This window comes from Apis laboriosa, unplaced genomic scaffold (assembly GCF_014066325.1).
Source record: "Apis laboriosa isolate Shangri-la unplaced genomic scaffold, ASM1406632v1 scaffold26_cov146, whole genome shotgun sequence".
In the NCBI taxonomy this organism is placed as follows: Eukaryota; Metazoa; Arthropoda; class Insecta; order Hymenoptera; family Apidae; genus Apis; species Apis laboriosa.
In genome coordinates this window covers 2,743,797-2,759,153 of record NW_025222592.1, presented here as the reverse complement: position 1 = coordinate 2,759,153, position 15,357 = coordinate 2,743,797, and the positions used below count along the sequence as shown (strand labels likewise).

The 15,357-nt window shown below is 20.3% G+C and overlaps 3 protein-coding genes across 6 annotated transcripts; 1 reads left to right on the top strand and 2 right to left on the bottom strand.

The window, feature by feature from the left end:
- Nucleotides 1-1,429: 1,429 nt before the first annotated feature.
- Nucleotides 1,430-4,164, bottom strand: LOC122713826 (monocarboxylate transporter 2-like). The gene is made up of 6 exons (XM_043934615.1): nt 3,973-4,164; nt 3,211-3,349; nt 2,660-3,077; nt 2,026-2,543; nt 1,751-1,942; nt 1,430-1,627 (listed from the first exon to the last, which is right to left on the bottom strand). Exons 1-6 carry the CDS (start codon nt 4,090-4,092, stop codon nt 1,488-1,490), a joined length of 1,527 nt encoding a protein of 508 aa, XP_043790550.1. The 5' UTR covers nt 4,093-4,164; the 3' UTR covers nt 1,430-1,487.
- Nucleotides 4,165-4,610: 446 nt separating this feature from the next.
- Nucleotides 4,611-11,232, bottom strand: LOC122713694 (phospholipase A2 inhibitor). 3 transcript variants are annotated; one of them, XM_043934390.1, is made up of 6 exons: nt 11,120-11,232; nt 10,831-10,922; nt 6,021-6,279; nt 5,486-5,802; nt 5,042-5,412; nt 4,611-4,966 (listed from the first exon to the last, which is right to left on the bottom strand). In XM_043934390.1, exons 3-6 carry the CDS (start codon nt 6,270-6,272, stop codon nt 4,725-4,727), a joined length of 1,182 nt encoding a protein of 393 aa, XP_043790325.1. In that variant the 5' UTR covers nt 6,273-6,279; nt 10,831-10,922; nt 11,120-11,232; the 3' UTR covers nt 4,611-4,724. The 3 variants fall into 3 exon arrangements, with proteins under 3 accessions (XP_043790325.1, XP_043790323.1, XP_043790324.1); XM_043934388.1 differs by having other exon boundaries at nt 10,831-11,207; XM_043934389.1 differs by lacking the exons at nt 10,831-10,922; nt 11,120-11,232 and adding an exon at nt 6,362-6,429.
- Nucleotides 6,604-9,809, top strand: LOC122713692 (ATP-dependent DNA helicase Q5-like). Of its 2 annotated transcripts, XM_043934387.1 has the most exons (10): nt 6,604-6,835; nt 7,110-7,234; nt 7,346-7,510; nt 7,569-7,745; nt 7,818-7,997; nt 8,062-8,167; nt 8,241-8,349; nt 8,424-8,651; nt 8,729-8,878; nt 8,952-9,809. In XM_043934387.1, the coding sequence occupies exons 1-10, from the start codon at nt 6,733-6,735 to the stop codon at nt 9,781-9,783; spliced, it is 2,175 nt and encodes a 724-aa protein (XP_043790322.1). In that variant the 5' UTR covers nt 6,604-6,732; the 3' UTR covers nt 9,784-9,809. The 2 variants fall into 2 exon arrangements, with proteins under 2 accessions (XP_043790322.1, XP_043790321.1); XM_043934386.1 differs by having other exon boundaries at nt 7,569-7,997.
- Nucleotides 11,233-15,357: the final 4,125 nt, after the last annotated feature.

Sequence of the window (15,357 nt, the reverse complement as noted above, 5' to 3'; positions counted from 1 at the left end):
TTTTAAATAATTAGTCTCGTTTTTTATCAAAATCAAATTTTTATGTGTTAATCTGAGCTTTGAAAAAATGTTTAAAAAATCTTAAAATAATATCATAAGATAAATGAAACAAAAATACAAATGTATTCCAATTGCTCAGTATATATGCATGTACATAGTTAAATAATAATATAATGAATAGTTAGATGGATATTGTATTTATAAAATTATATACTCATAATTGTTATTCTAAATGTGTTGGATTGTTTCTTTTCATAATATGATATATATGTATTTAGTAAATACAATAGAATATTTGATATAATATAATCGATAAATAATCTATTTAAAATAAGTAGTTATATCACAACTGATCTTTAAAAATTTATTTAAAAAATGATTGTATTTTATTAATATTCATAACAGATAAAAAATTGTATCTTAATTTAGATAGATAAAAAAGTATAACGGTATATCAAAATTATGCAAAAGATTTTGTGATATTTAAAATAATATAAAAACAAATTTTTTTTTACTTGAAATAACAAATTTTAACAGAATAAATAAGATATAATCAATGATTTTTACGAAAGTGCCTTGTAAATTTGGAAGTGTTATATATTACAAAATTTAATCATATTTATTTTTTTATCTTTATATGTGAAAAAAATTGAAGGTTATAATAATGGAATTAAGAATATTTATCACTATGTCTAAAATCTTATTAAATAAGATCATTTATTATATAAATTGGCAAACAAGGTACAAAATCGTTATGTAAGTCTGTCTAAGCAATAAGAGACCGAATCTAACGATCTCAAAATGTGCAAATGATATATGTATGTATATTCAAATGGTACATTAGATAAAAGATTTATTTTTCTTCTTTTTTTATATATTTTTTTTTCATATTTTAAGTCAAGATATTATTAAAAAACGCACATCAATAAAATAATTTTTATTTTAAAAACAATTTATTTCGTATATATGCAAAAATATTTATAAGTAATTTACAGAGATAAAAATATCATATTTATTTTATGATTAGCATAGAATATCATATCATATATTAAAAGATTTATATTTTATTCGTGTATACATATATGTTTATGTTTATATTATATATATATGTGTACGTATGTATATATATATATATATATATATATATATATACATATAAACATAAATATATATATATATACAAATAATATAAAATCAATCTATAAAAAAAAATCATTTGAGATACTATCATAAAAAGAGATCGTATTTATTATTTTATAGTAGATCGTATATATATTTTATTATAGATAATGTCTAATTTAATGCCTATTTTTTATTTTTTAAGAAATGTCTATTTTTACGATTTTATATATACTACACTATCTTTAATTTTAAAAAAATTCAGAAAAAAACAAATTATTGTGATTAATATAAATACTTTTGTAAATATCGTTAAATTAGGATAAAATTACAATAATTTTTAAATATCTATGTATATTAATTTTATATCATATCTCGTCTTCGTTAATTTTAATTTTATGAGATCTATAACGAGTAGCTTTAATTAAATTCAAAGTAGGCGATGAGATCCAATAGAGTCCACCGAGAAATTGTAAAAGCGCAACGAGACTCAAACAAAAAATTGTATCTGTAATCAAAAATTCTATATGACTTGTTTATAACTTTTAATTTCTTTTCTTAATTTGTTTACATTTGTAATTTTTAATTTGATTTTTTATCGAAATAAAATTTTGTTATAAGAAACACTTACTATGTATAAAGCAAAAACTAAGAATGCATAAACCTACAATAGTTGAAAATCCTTTGTAACTGGAACGTATCATTTCAATACCAAGAACATCATACAAAGACGAATCCTGACAAGTTGATAAACTACCAATACTAACACCACCAAGAAATGTAAAAATCATTATCCATAAATAGTTAGTTGCACGAGTTAGACCTAAAAATGACATATTTTTTTTTTTTTTTTGCAAATAAATATCTTAATATATATATAAAAATATAATATAATTTATTATATACCTATTAAACTAACACTACAAGACAAAGATGCTATGCCAAAATATAATCTTCTAGTTTGATTTGTAAATTTTAATACTTTATAAGTGATTAGATTCGATAAAAAAGTACTAAATCCAGCCAAGATAGATAAAAATATCGAAAGATTAAAATTATTTACAATGTCATACGATAAAATTGGCAATAAAAGCCAAAAGAAAAGAATAGATGTTTTCATTCCAATCCAGCCGATTATTGCAGCCCAAAATCGAAAATTCTTAAGAACTCGAAATTGTTGTTTCCATTTGTTGTCCAAATGAACTACTGGATTTACAAATAAATCTATGTCTTCATCTAAATCTTCATAGGCATAAATATTATTTCCTTCATTTAAAAATCCTCCTGCATTTATTTTTTCATCAGCTTGACTATATTGGAAATTTTCTATGTTATCTTGACTATCCTCATATTGTGAATTCTCAGGAAGATTTGAAGAGATTCTTACAGGAAGTTCAGTATCATCTTCAGTTGATAAAAGAAGACTGTAAGTTAATATCAGATTAAATTTTTATTTTAAATATTAAAAATAAGTTTCTCTTTCTTTTTCTCTTTCTCTTTATTTCTTATTGATTATTATTTAAGATTTTTAATAAAAAACCTGTAAGGAGAAGTTTGTTGAACAGGAGGCAACCGAAAAGTCAATATTCCAAATACAGTAGGCAATAATATTGTGGTTATCAGTTGTAAACCAGTTTTCAATTTAGCTTCATGCAATAGCAAATTTGTTATACTTGGAATAAATAAAAGACCGAATGAAACACCAATGTTTTTCAACGTCAATGCTAAATGGAGTTTCCTTCTGAAGTATTTCCTTAAAACATAGTCACTTAATAGAATAATGAAACTAGCACCTATACCCATCACTGCACCTGCACTGGTGCTGGCCAAATAAGCACCAACCCCGCCCGTTGCAAGATACCCGGATGCTATAATTCCAATTACCAAGAGAATTATTCCTATTATTCCTATTAAACGTGGCATAGACGCCATACTCACAATCATCCGTGTCCAAGGATCTAAAAAATAAATTCAATGAATTAGTTTTATAGACTAGAAATTATATAATACATAAAATAGTAATTTTATATATTAATTTTAAATCGTAATTATATGTAAAATATTTTATATTTAATTTATTTATCTATTTACCAGCTATGTTCCAAAATGCAGTAAATAGTATAGGTGTTAAAATAATTTTTTCATTCCATATATCAAAATCGACAGATTCAGTTTCACGTATATATGCTAATACTATCCCATACATTGCTAGTATGCTTGGAACAGTCATCTGTAAAAATAATGACAAAATTTTTTTATTAGCAAACTTAACTTCAAAAACTTTTTGAAAATTAATATATAGATTTAATATTTATAATATCATTTATTAAAATGTAAAAAAAATTTAACATTGAAAATTTTATATTTATCTAATTTTTAAAAAAAATAATATATTTTATAAATTATATATTTTTGTAATAAAATGAAATAATAGAAATTCATTTTGATTCTATGAAAAATATCTATTGATACTGTTACAAAATTATATTATAAAAAACAATAGATAAATTATTTAGTTTCGTTGTTATTTTATTTTAGATTGTTGTTTAGATTAAAACAATAATTGTTTAGATTTTAAAAATTTTTACGATTATTTTATGTAAGATATTATATTTTTATATCACAGGAATAATTAAATATTCTATCTATATATCTATTTTATCTATAAATAATAATTATAATATTTATTAAATTAATAATTATAAAATTATTAAATTATTAATAATTATAATAATTATTAAATAATTATTAAATTAAAAAAGATTAAGAAAATTATTTATCATTAACTATTTATCAAATTAATAATCATTTTAATAGTAATTATTTAATCATTTTCATATTTGATTTAAATACCTGAACTAAAAAAACTCCAAAAAGAATAATCCATGCATAACCACCATCTGGAACTGTGGGTCCTAGTTCTGGAAATGATGTAACGACTTCATCGAGACGAAGACGTTTAACTGATGACATTCTTTATTATATAAAAATTATATAGTTAGATTCACTGATGCATTTAGATTTATAAGAGAATTTTCGATGCATACTGCGGAACTACTATATTAAAGCTATAACATTATCTAATCTTAAGGATGTCAATGATCTGATAGCTAACGATAAGATGTAATAAAGCTAAAAATATTATGTATTTATTTTTTTATAAATTTTTTATAAATTTTTTGAAGGCAATAAATAAATAGGGAAATCTGATAAATGAATACACATATAATGCAAATATAATAATGTTTATTTGCTATTAACATATTCGAGGCAATAACAATATCAAAATTACTATTTCAACAAGTCCAACATTAATGTTCTAACAAATAAATTGAAGAATCATATTCTCAATAATATATCTATTCTTTTTATTTAGATTCTAAATTAATTGTTATATATATCTTATAAATATTAATGCCTCATTATATTATGAATTTTAAACTATTTATAATACAAAACAAATTAAATGTTCATGTATTATACAATAAAAAAAGAATTTTTCTTTAATTTAAAAATATACTAAAATAAAATGTTTGACTCTTTTAAAAAAGATGTTAATTTAATCAAATCTTCTCTAATCACTAATTTAAAAATTTTTTTTCTATTTATACATCTTCACGTGTATCACCGGTTGCTATCGATGTATATCGCACCTTCTTGTTTACCGAATCTAATATGGGTTCGATTTTCTTTTGTAATTTTGTGCGTTGTACATAAATTAAAGCGCACACTAGTCCTATTAACACTATTGAAAGTAAAAACAATAAAATAGTTGCACCATGTACTGTTGATGAGAATAATTTTGGTGTGCAGTTTTTTATTTCATATAATTCATGAGATATATTATCTATAAAGAAAATGATTATATTTTATTTCATATTATATTTGATTATATATACTAATTTTTATGTATAATTCATACCTTCGTAACATCTCAAATTGTCTTTGTTACGAACGAACACTTTCGTTTTATTCAACCATTTGATAAATGGGTTCAGTTTACAGGAACATTCAAATGGATTTGCAGTAAAATCCACTGCTATGTTTTGATTATGTTTAACAAGTGTATCCATGATATGCAGATCACGTTCAACAATTTTTGTAAACTTATTTCGTTGGAGATCTAAGAAATGTAATTTGTGGAGACAAGATATATTAAAATGTAAAGCAGTCAAAATATTATCTCCTAAATAGAGATCCAAAAGATTTGGAAGGTCACAGAATACATTACTGTCTCGAAATTCTGATATTTCATTTTGTTCTAAATGGAGCTTTATCAATTGTGTTAAATTACTATAATAATAATAAATTTTCATTAATAATATTATAAATTTATTGAATCAATTGAAATTAATTAATCTGATACCTATTTACAAAAATATCGTGTAATGTCGCTGCAAGATCTCTTGGTGGTCCATTTTCGAAAGCATCAGTTAAATGGAGTTCCAAAAGAGACACAAAATTAGAGAATACTCTAGGATGCCTTCTTTCAGGATCTAATGAAAGATTATTGAAATCTAAAATAAGTCGTTCAACGCGTTGAACATGATGATATGTTTTTCCTCGAATTTCCCTTATTTTATTATTTGACATATCGATAACTCTTAGATTAGGTAAGCTGTCCAAAGTACCAAATACATTCCATGGAAGTTCTTCGATATAATTTCCGGTAAAAATGAGTACCTAAAAATATATAATATTTAATAATATTTAATATTATAAAAATATATAATATTTGATATATATGATATTAATTAATATAATTAATTATATTATATTTATAAAAATATTATAATTATATTATAATATATTATAATTATTATAATTATAAAAATATGATTCAAATATTATAAAAAAATATGAATATAATATAAAATATGAATTTAATATAATAATTTTACTTGTGTTTTATTCGGCAAATGTGATAGCGGTGCCGTAGTATTAAATCCAGAATTAGTGCAATTAACAACATATTGATAATGATTTTCATAACATGTTTTCATACAGTAGCAACGATTTTTAAAAAATGGTCCGCAATCTGATTTGGCATTTTGTAACATCTCCAATGTGTGCCAATTAGGATCATTGCATTTATTGGATAATTGTGCAGTAGATGCATATATTAAAAAAAATATTGCATAAAATCTCTTCATTATGCATCTAAAATATGTATATAAAATATAAATTAACTATAATATCGTAAATATTGGTAATAATTTTATTTGATTTTTGTATTACTTACATATAAGTTCATTTGCCAAAATGAAATAAAAATATAATTCTATATTTTTTTATTTTTTATTTTTTATTTTTTATACAAAAATTTTTTTTCAAATGCTGAATTGAAATCCATTGCTTGAAATTTTAATTTTTTTTATATCTTTAACAATAAAAATTTAATTTTTAAATATTATTATGAAATTATATTGTAAATTATGATTTTTAATTGGTTGAATCATATTGGCGGTACTAATAAATTTTAAATTTTATTCCATGTGATCATTAAGGTTAGTTTCTTGCGATTAAGTGTGTAAGGAAGTTTTAAATTACGTATTATATTAAGGTATTATTTAAATAAAAATAAATTTATACAATTACAGTTACATAGTAAATATGAATATTGATAAAAATATTGTGAGCATCTTAAAATCTGTTTTTGGTTATGAAAATTTTAAAAACAATGTTCAGAAGAAAGCTATAATTGCTATTTGTAAAGGTTAGTATTCTCTTTGAATTAAAATTTTTTGTAAACTACTATATTGTTATTTATATAAATTTTTGATAAAAATAAGAAATATTTTATTACGTATATATATAATGCTTTTAATGTAAAATAAAATAAAAATATATTTTATAAAAAATATATATTGTAAAAATGAGAATTTTCCCGCCAATTATATTATAAAATTTTGTTATAAAATTATATAATAAAATGGTCAATATTGTAAAATTTAATAAAAAGAGAATAAAATTACAATAAAATATTATAGGTTTTAAAAATATATTTATATCAATGCCTCCTGGATTTGGTAGATCTCTTTGTTTTCAATTACCAGTTCTTTTATATAAGAACAAAGTTGGAATTATCTTCTCTCCAAAATTATCTTTTATTAAGGTAAAAATTCTAATATATTAGAAAAGTTAATGAAATAAAAAAGCATTTTTAACTAATCTTATCAATATTTATTAAATACTTTATTTATTAAATATTCATATATATTTTTAGAAAGAAATAGAATTTTTAAAAAGCAAACAAATTAATGCTGCTTTTTTAAGTAAAAAGTCAAAAACAAATGAAAGAGATAATATTTTGAATGATTTAGCATCAAAATGTCCAACAATATCATTATTGTATGCAACTCCTGAAATGGGGACAATGACATATTTTATGGTAAATAGTACTTTAAATCTTTTAAAATAATTTTTAATTAATTTAAAAACATTGACAGCAACTTATACTTTCATTGAAAGAGCGTACAATATTATCTTATATTGTATTCAATGAAGTACATTGTATAAGTGAATGGGGATATGAATATATACCTTGTTATGCAAAAATTATTAAAATTCATGAAATATATAAACATATTCCAAAAATTCTAGTAACTACAACTGTTACTTATAAGGTAATAAAAGTAATTCAAATTATTGTCATTAAATATATATATTTGATTCTTCTGAATAAAATATTTCAACAGGTAATTGAAGATATTTGCAAATTATTACCATTAGAAAGTCCAAAAATTTTTAGAATGCCTGTACAACAAATCAATATACTTTATGATGTCTGGTTTTTAGATATAATTTCTCATCCATTTGATCATCTTAGAAAATTTTTTGTACAAACTTTTGGTTTCTTAGATTTATCTTCTCAGGAGGTAAATTTATTTGTCTCATCATGAGATTATAAAATACATAATTATGAAGATTATCTGTATTTAGATACATAAAAAATTTGGCGTTATTTACTGTAGAGATATAATCACTGCAGAATTGTTAAAAAAGGAATTAAATACTTTAGGCATATCTTCACTTACCTATCATCATAGTAAGTAAAGTATAAAATTAAATCAAATTACTTACATCCTTATATTTAAAAGTTAATTTATAATGTATTTTAGAATTAAATAATAGTACAAAATATAATATTGAAAATAATTGGATATCTGGAAAAGTTCATGTTATCATTACAACATATGATTATGGATTTATTCACAAGAAATCAATTAGGTTTGCATATATCACAATAAATTCATCATTAATTTTCTATTCTAAATGACTTATAAAATTATTTATTTAATTAGATGTATAGTTTATTGGACAGTGCCTGAGAATATTAGCAAATATTATAAAGAAACTGCACAAATATGTTCAAATAATAGTCGTGTATATTGTAGAATATATTTTAGCATGAAAGAATATCTTGCTGTAAAATTTGTTATTGAAAATCATAGACTAATGAACAATATGAATCATATCAAGAAACGATTACTCGAATATGAAAAATTCGTATCCTATTGTCTTTCAGTAAAGTAAGAAACTTAAATTAGATATTCCTTCGAATTCTTTTTTATAATTTTTCGAAAATAAATATTAAAATCTTGCTTAGATGTCGACATGAAATCATTAGTGAATATTTTGGATACAAAATACCGTCTTGTAAAATGAATTGCGATGTCTGTATAAATGAAGAAATGGTAACGATTAGAACATTTAAATTTATTATGTATTCAGAAAAAATGAAAGGAATCACATACGGGTAAGTATTATTAGTATGCAAGTTTGAAATAATTATTTGAAAATAATTTTGAATTTTATGTTTCAATTCTTAGTCGTGATATTAATGAATTCGTAAAGAAAAAAGAAATAGAATTAAATATTACAGAAAAAACAGAAGACAGTTTGAAAATACAAATATCAGAAAATTCTAGTAATAATATTATTGTACATAAAAATGATGATATATTATGTAGTGAACAATATAAAAATAAGTTAATGAAAGACAAACAAAAACCATTGTTTATTGAAAATATATTAATTAAAGAACAATTAGAAAAAAATTATATTGAAATTAATACAAAAAATACATTAAAATGCGCGAAAGATAATTCTAACACGATAGAGACAAGCAAACTTGCGATAATAAATTCTTTATTAAATAAATACAATTCAGATAGAAAAGAGATATCTTTAAAACCTTATTATTCTCAAGAAAATATTTCTAAATTTTCTAAATTAAAAGAAATAATTAATATCAAAACTTATAATAATCAATGTGAACAAAAAAATGAGAATAAAAGGACAGAAGTTTTAAAAAATAAAAATGAAATAAAGATATGTGAAAGAAAGGACCATATTTCAAAGCAAAAATCTTGCGAAATTATTATTGAAAAGAAACAATCAAATAAAAGATCAAGAGATATTATGCATACATGTCTTGAGGACTACAATCCAAAAAGAAAAAAATTGAAACTTGAAAATAAATCAATCACTAAAACAATAAATAGAGATGGAGAAAATGTTTTTGATTCATGCATTGAACGCATCAAGGATGACGTAAATATAAACGCGACGTGTGATCATGCAACGGTAGAATATTTAATGAATAAATTTCAGTTGAATAGAAATTCAATAACGCTAATACCAATAAAGAAATTAAATTAGAGTGAATTAATATCTTTTCTTCAAAATAAAATAATTTAATAGTAAATAATATTATATGTAAATCTTTTCTATTATTAAATTTTTTTAAACAAATTTAAAATTATATATCAAATAAAATACAATAAGATATATTGTTAAATTATATATTTATATAAAAATATATAAAAAATAGTAATTATAGTATTTATAAATATATTAATAATTGCAAGAAGTAACACCTTACAATATGATTATTATGATTATCACATGATTATTATTATATAAAAATTCTATTTTTACAGTAAGTAAAAATATTCTTTAAATGAGTATATATTTGATAATTTTTTTTTAATTTTATCTTGTTTTGTGATTAAAATATTTTTATTTTATTTCAAGACATTAATAGATGTAGCGCATCAATGATAGAACTGAAGTAGGTCGTCGAATCATACTCTTTGTAAAACGTCAACCCACGCAACAGGTGATATTGAGTAAAAACTATTTTCATATAAAAAATTCTTCATTTTTAAAATTATCTATTTTTGTTTTTTTTATAGAATATTTTTAAGATGTTTAATTTTTAAATCATTCACAATAATTAAATTATATTTATTTATATTATCATATAAAGTATAGTTATTTTTAGTTATATAAAATAATATAAAATAATTCGTATATAATTTCAAAAATTCAATAAAATATTATCATTAAATACAAACTAAGTTTTTATTTTTACCAATTTTAATTATTATACCAATTTTAATATATACCAATTAAATTATTTCATTTTTAATTTAAATCTTTTTTTAGTAATCATTTTTTTTTAAATCTCTTTCTTTTTTTTTCTTTTATGAAATTATTAAATTATTGAATAATAAGGCTTTTATATTTTTTATTTTCATAAAAAAAATATAATTTTTATAATAAATAAAATGAATAATTGAAGAAAAGCTATAATATGTTTGTTATTAATAAAAAAAGAAAAAAGAATGATCAATTTTATTATTTCGTTATAAATTATCGATATCATTTAGAGATTAAAAATAATTATTTAATCTTAGTACTCACCGTTCAAACCAAGAAATGGTGATGGAAGAGAAAGAGGAGGAAGGACAAAATCGTGATTCATCCAAGTTACCGGTGTATTCGTATACAAATCACTAAAAGAATTTTTTTGCTTTCATCTTTTATCAGAATTTCTAAATTTCAATTTCACTTCAATATTTTCGATAAACTTTCAATTTGAATTAACATTTAGAAATTTTTTAATAAAATAATGCATGACACTTTAAACTTTACTTGAATTTCACTGACTCAAGTAGTGAAACTTTGCTAACCAGCAATGTAGACGACCAACCTGTTGAAGATACGCGACAATGAAACAATTCACTGAATGCTCGAAATATTATGGCAGACTGGAAAGAGAATACTCCTCTCTGCACGACGGATAGTATTACACTTGGAGGTGCCCCAGACGTAGCAGCCACACCTGTGCTCCCTCCTTCCAACCCTTCCTAACTTTTTCTCGCTTTCTCCTTATTGCTTCGTATTCTTTCTTTTTCCACAAATGTTGAACTCTCATGCTTTTCTCTAACTTGTTTCTTATCTTTCATTTTCTTTCGTTGGTTTTTTTTTTATCTGAATGTATCTTCCTTTTTAGAACTTTCATTTTTGGCAATCATGAGATCGATTCAAATTATATGTTCGATACTTTTGATACTTTGGATATATGAAAATACATATTGTTGTCGAAAATTATGAAATTAAATGGAAATATGAATAAATATAAAAATCTTAATTTTGATGAAATTCGTATATATTTATAAATAATAAATTATATCATATAATTTTTAAGATAAAAGATACATTAAGATGTTCTTAAAAATTCATTTTTTTATTTATTAAAAAATAATAGTAAAATTTAGATTTTTTTAAAATTCTTGTTAAAAGATGAATAGAATATTAAAATTTTTTCATTTTTTCAAATTTTTTAAAATTAGAAAATTAATATAAATTTGTATTATAGTTATATTAAATTATATAAGAATAATTTAATAATTAAACAATTCATTTTATCTTTTGAACACTTTTCTTACTTTTACTTTATGTGCGTGTAACAATATTTCAGTTTAGGCGATTAAAATTCAATGAGATAAATTTTAATAATCAAAAACTGATATTAAAATGCTTCTTTTTTTATTTTATTATATTAATTGTAATTTAAATATATTGTCAACGTTATTGTACGAATAATTTAATTATTAATCATCATCATTGATAACATATATTAAGATCAAGATAAGTAAATTTAATTATGCACTTCAAGTTGAAAATGAATAATATTTTATAATTTTACATTCAGAAACTTCTTTGACACAAATAAAATAGAATGAAATATAAGTATAGTCAAACATTTACATAAAAAATATTATCAAGTAAGATCTAATTGCATCAATTTAAAAATATTAATTGATTAAAAAGAAAACACATTATATAATAATAATTAATAATAATGTAATAATATAAAATCAATAATCGATAAAAATATAAAATATGAAATATGAAAATATAAAAAATAAAATAGCTATTATAAAATGTTAATTATTACAGAAATAGTCAATTTCAAACCTGACTTGATCTTTAGTTATACATATATGTATGTAATTTTTTTCTCTGATCTCCTACTAAGGATAAAGTAGATTTCTGTAGAAGATATTTATTAAGAATTTAATTTTTTGTTTTTAAATTTCACATTTTTTAAATTTAATATATATATATAAGTAACAATAAATCATTACTTATTTGATAATTTTAATCCCATAAATATATTAACATATATGTAAAATATGTATGACATACTAAAATAGACACATAAAATATATATATTTGCATATAAAAATTTGATGTTAAAATTTTTATATATGCTAAATAAAAAAAATAATAAAGTTAATTAAATATTGAGATTATTGCTTTTCTTGAGTGCATAAATTTTATAAAAAAAATATAAACAAAAAGAAAAAAGATAATAAGAGATAAAATTTCAGAAATCTGCGTCATTTTTAAATGCCGTAGATGAAATTAATATAAACAAGGAAAGCAAATAATACGAGAAAGATAAAGAAAATAAGAATTGATTTTTAGTATCATTTTAAGTATTAAAGACTTTTCTTTAAAGATAGAATGAAATAAAAAAATTGAAAACAAAAGTGTCTTTTGAGATTTTTTAAAGAAATATTTTCGGCATTCAAGAGATGGCGTTGACAGTCAATTTTTATTTTATCTTTTTTTTTCTACTATTTGCTACCCATAATTAGCGCGTGATCATGAACAAATACATATTAATTAAATATTTTTTCATCGATTTTATTTTAAAATTACAATGTATCTTAATCTTTATAATATAATATAAAAAAATATAAATTTTCGATTCTACATTATGTATTATGTATATATATTATATCTATAGAATATCTAATATAGAAGAAAATTTAATATATCTACAGAACAATTTATAAATACATAATGTATCTTGATGATATAAATGATGTGAAGCATTGAAAAATAAACAAAAACTTGATCCAGCAAGATATAAAAATTCATATAAAATATTATTAAAAAATAAAAGAAATTTATAATTTATATAATATAAAATAAAAAAATGATTCGGAATAGTTCCATTAAGTATACATTGAACGTCTTTTGTAACATTTATTTGCGTACATACATACATAAATTTGCAAATAAACGCATTGGAAATCGTGTATATGTTAAATGTGTCATGTCTAATTCTGTTTCATAACTTAAAATATGGTGAAATTAATTTCATTGTTTAATATTCAAAAATATACAAAAGAAATTTGATTTTTTTTAAATAGTGAAAAATTAATTAATTCGTAATACATTTTATCATCTTATCACTAATCATTTATTATTTAAAATTATATTAATATGAGATATTTATTTTTTTTTCAAGAAAACATATAATAGATAATATATAAACATTTTTTTAAAAAATAAATGATGAAATGAATGACATCAAAATATTTCGCTCAAAAATCAGTAAGAAAATATGTATATACATGTATATATAAAAGATAATTGTATATGTTTATGTAAGAGTATATGATTATCAAAATTAAGAATATTATACAAATGATAATCTTTCATGTGTTTTATGAATATAATTTTTTCCTTTTTATTTGATATTAAATGTGAAAATTTTTTTAAATGCATTATAACATCGATATATTTAAAATTCACATTTTTAAATAGGTTTATATAGTTTCCAAATATATTATTTTTTTCTTTTTTTGTACATTTTTTTATGTAAAATCTATTACTTATAAATTTTCTTTTTATTTTTATAAAAAAAATCATGCAAGCAAAAAATCAATGAAATTTGTATGATTAACACACATATACAAAACAATAGTGATATATATACAATAGCAATCACAATCATTAATTCTTATTTTTGTTAATTCGTCCTAGAACAAAATATAATTAAAATTCTAAATTTCAAAATTATGATAATAAATAATGGATGATATAATATAAAATATTTTTGGATTTAAAATCATGAGATTAAAGTTATATAATTATTATATATTATTTCCAAAAATATTATAATTATAAATAAATAACAATTCTTACTAATTCGAAAAAAATAATATAATAAAGAAAAAAATTAATTTACAAAGTTATATAAAAAATAATTGTATATGTGCGTGGAATTATAAAACTATTTTGTAATTTATAATAATAGAAACTACATCTTTTAATTTGCTCATTGAGCAATCATCTTTTCTTTTGTATTTAATATAAGCGCTTTCATATCCTTAATTCTTGCATAACATCGGATAATGTGTATATATATATATATATGTACATAGATGATTATTTATCAATTTAACCAAAGTTTCTTAAATATTACAATTACAAAGAAATTTAAAATCATTAAAAAAATTTTATATTATAAACTTATATTAGTTTAAAAATTTCTGATTAATAATTCTTTATATATAAAAAAGAAAGAAAAAAATAGCAAAAAATAATGTAAAAGTAATGTAAAAAAATCAATAATCAATTATAATATATATAATATATAATAATAGTCAATTAATACATTGTTTATTAATATTTTATTCCAATAAATTTATATTTTCATTTTTTTAAAATGAATAATTATATTTCATTTTATTAAGTATCATTTTCTATACCAATTTATTAATCTATTGATTCATTATAAATGTAATAAACAACGTGTTAATTAAAAAAAAAAAAAATTTGATAAATTTAATAAATTAGAAATTCAATTTTTATAGACTAGATACTATGATCTGTACGTTTTGATTTGTTCAATAGACAACAAAAAAAAAATTTAAATACTTTCACAATCTTATTTTGTACCATCATACTCATTGCCAGAATAAATGTATATTTTTTTCATTTTAATCTATTAATTCATTTGACGATGAATATTAGTGAAATAATTAAATATCTATTTTATTTGTATATTATTATACATTATTTACACTAAAATATTCATCATCAAATATAAATCACTATTATTAAGACAACTATTCCAAAAGCAAT

Bases quoted from the DNA above. Each gene is read 5' to 3' on its own strand.
- LOC122713694 (XM_043934390.1), bottom strand. From the start codon at position 6,272: ATGAAGAGATTTTATGCAATATTTTTTTTAATATATGCATCTACTGCA. The intron at 5,803-6,020 runs GTAAAATTATTA...ATATATTTTTAG, and splicing joins ATTTGCCGAATAAAACACAA to GTACTCATTTTTACCGGAAA. The intron at 4,967-5,041 runs GTATGAATTATA...TTTTCTTTATAG, and splicing joins CAATTTGAGATGTTACGAAG to ATAATATATCTCATGAATTA.
- LOC122713692 (XM_043934386.1), top strand. From the start codon at position 6,733: ATGAATATTGATAAAAATATTGTGAGCATCTTAAAATCTGTTTTTGGT. The intron at 7,235-7,345 runs GTAAAAATTCTA...ATATATTTTTAG, and splicing joins CAAAATTATCTTTTATTAAG to AAAGAAATAGAATTTTTAAA. The intron at 8,879-8,951 runs GTAAGTATTATT...TTCAATTCTTAG, and splicing joins ATGAAAGGAATCACATACGG to TCGTGATATTAATGAATTCG.
- LOC122713826 (XM_043934615.1), bottom strand. From the start codon at position 4,092: ATGTCATCAGTTAAACGTCTTCGTCTCGATGAAGTCGTTACATCATTT. The intron at 3,350-3,972 runs GTATTTAAATCA...TTATTTTTACAG, and splicing joins TTGGAGTTTTTTTAGTTCAG to ATGACTGTTCCAAGCATACT. The intron at 3,078-3,210 runs GTAAATAGATAA...TTTATTTTTTAG, and splicing joins TGCATTTTGGAACATAGCTG to ATCCTTGGACACGGATGATT.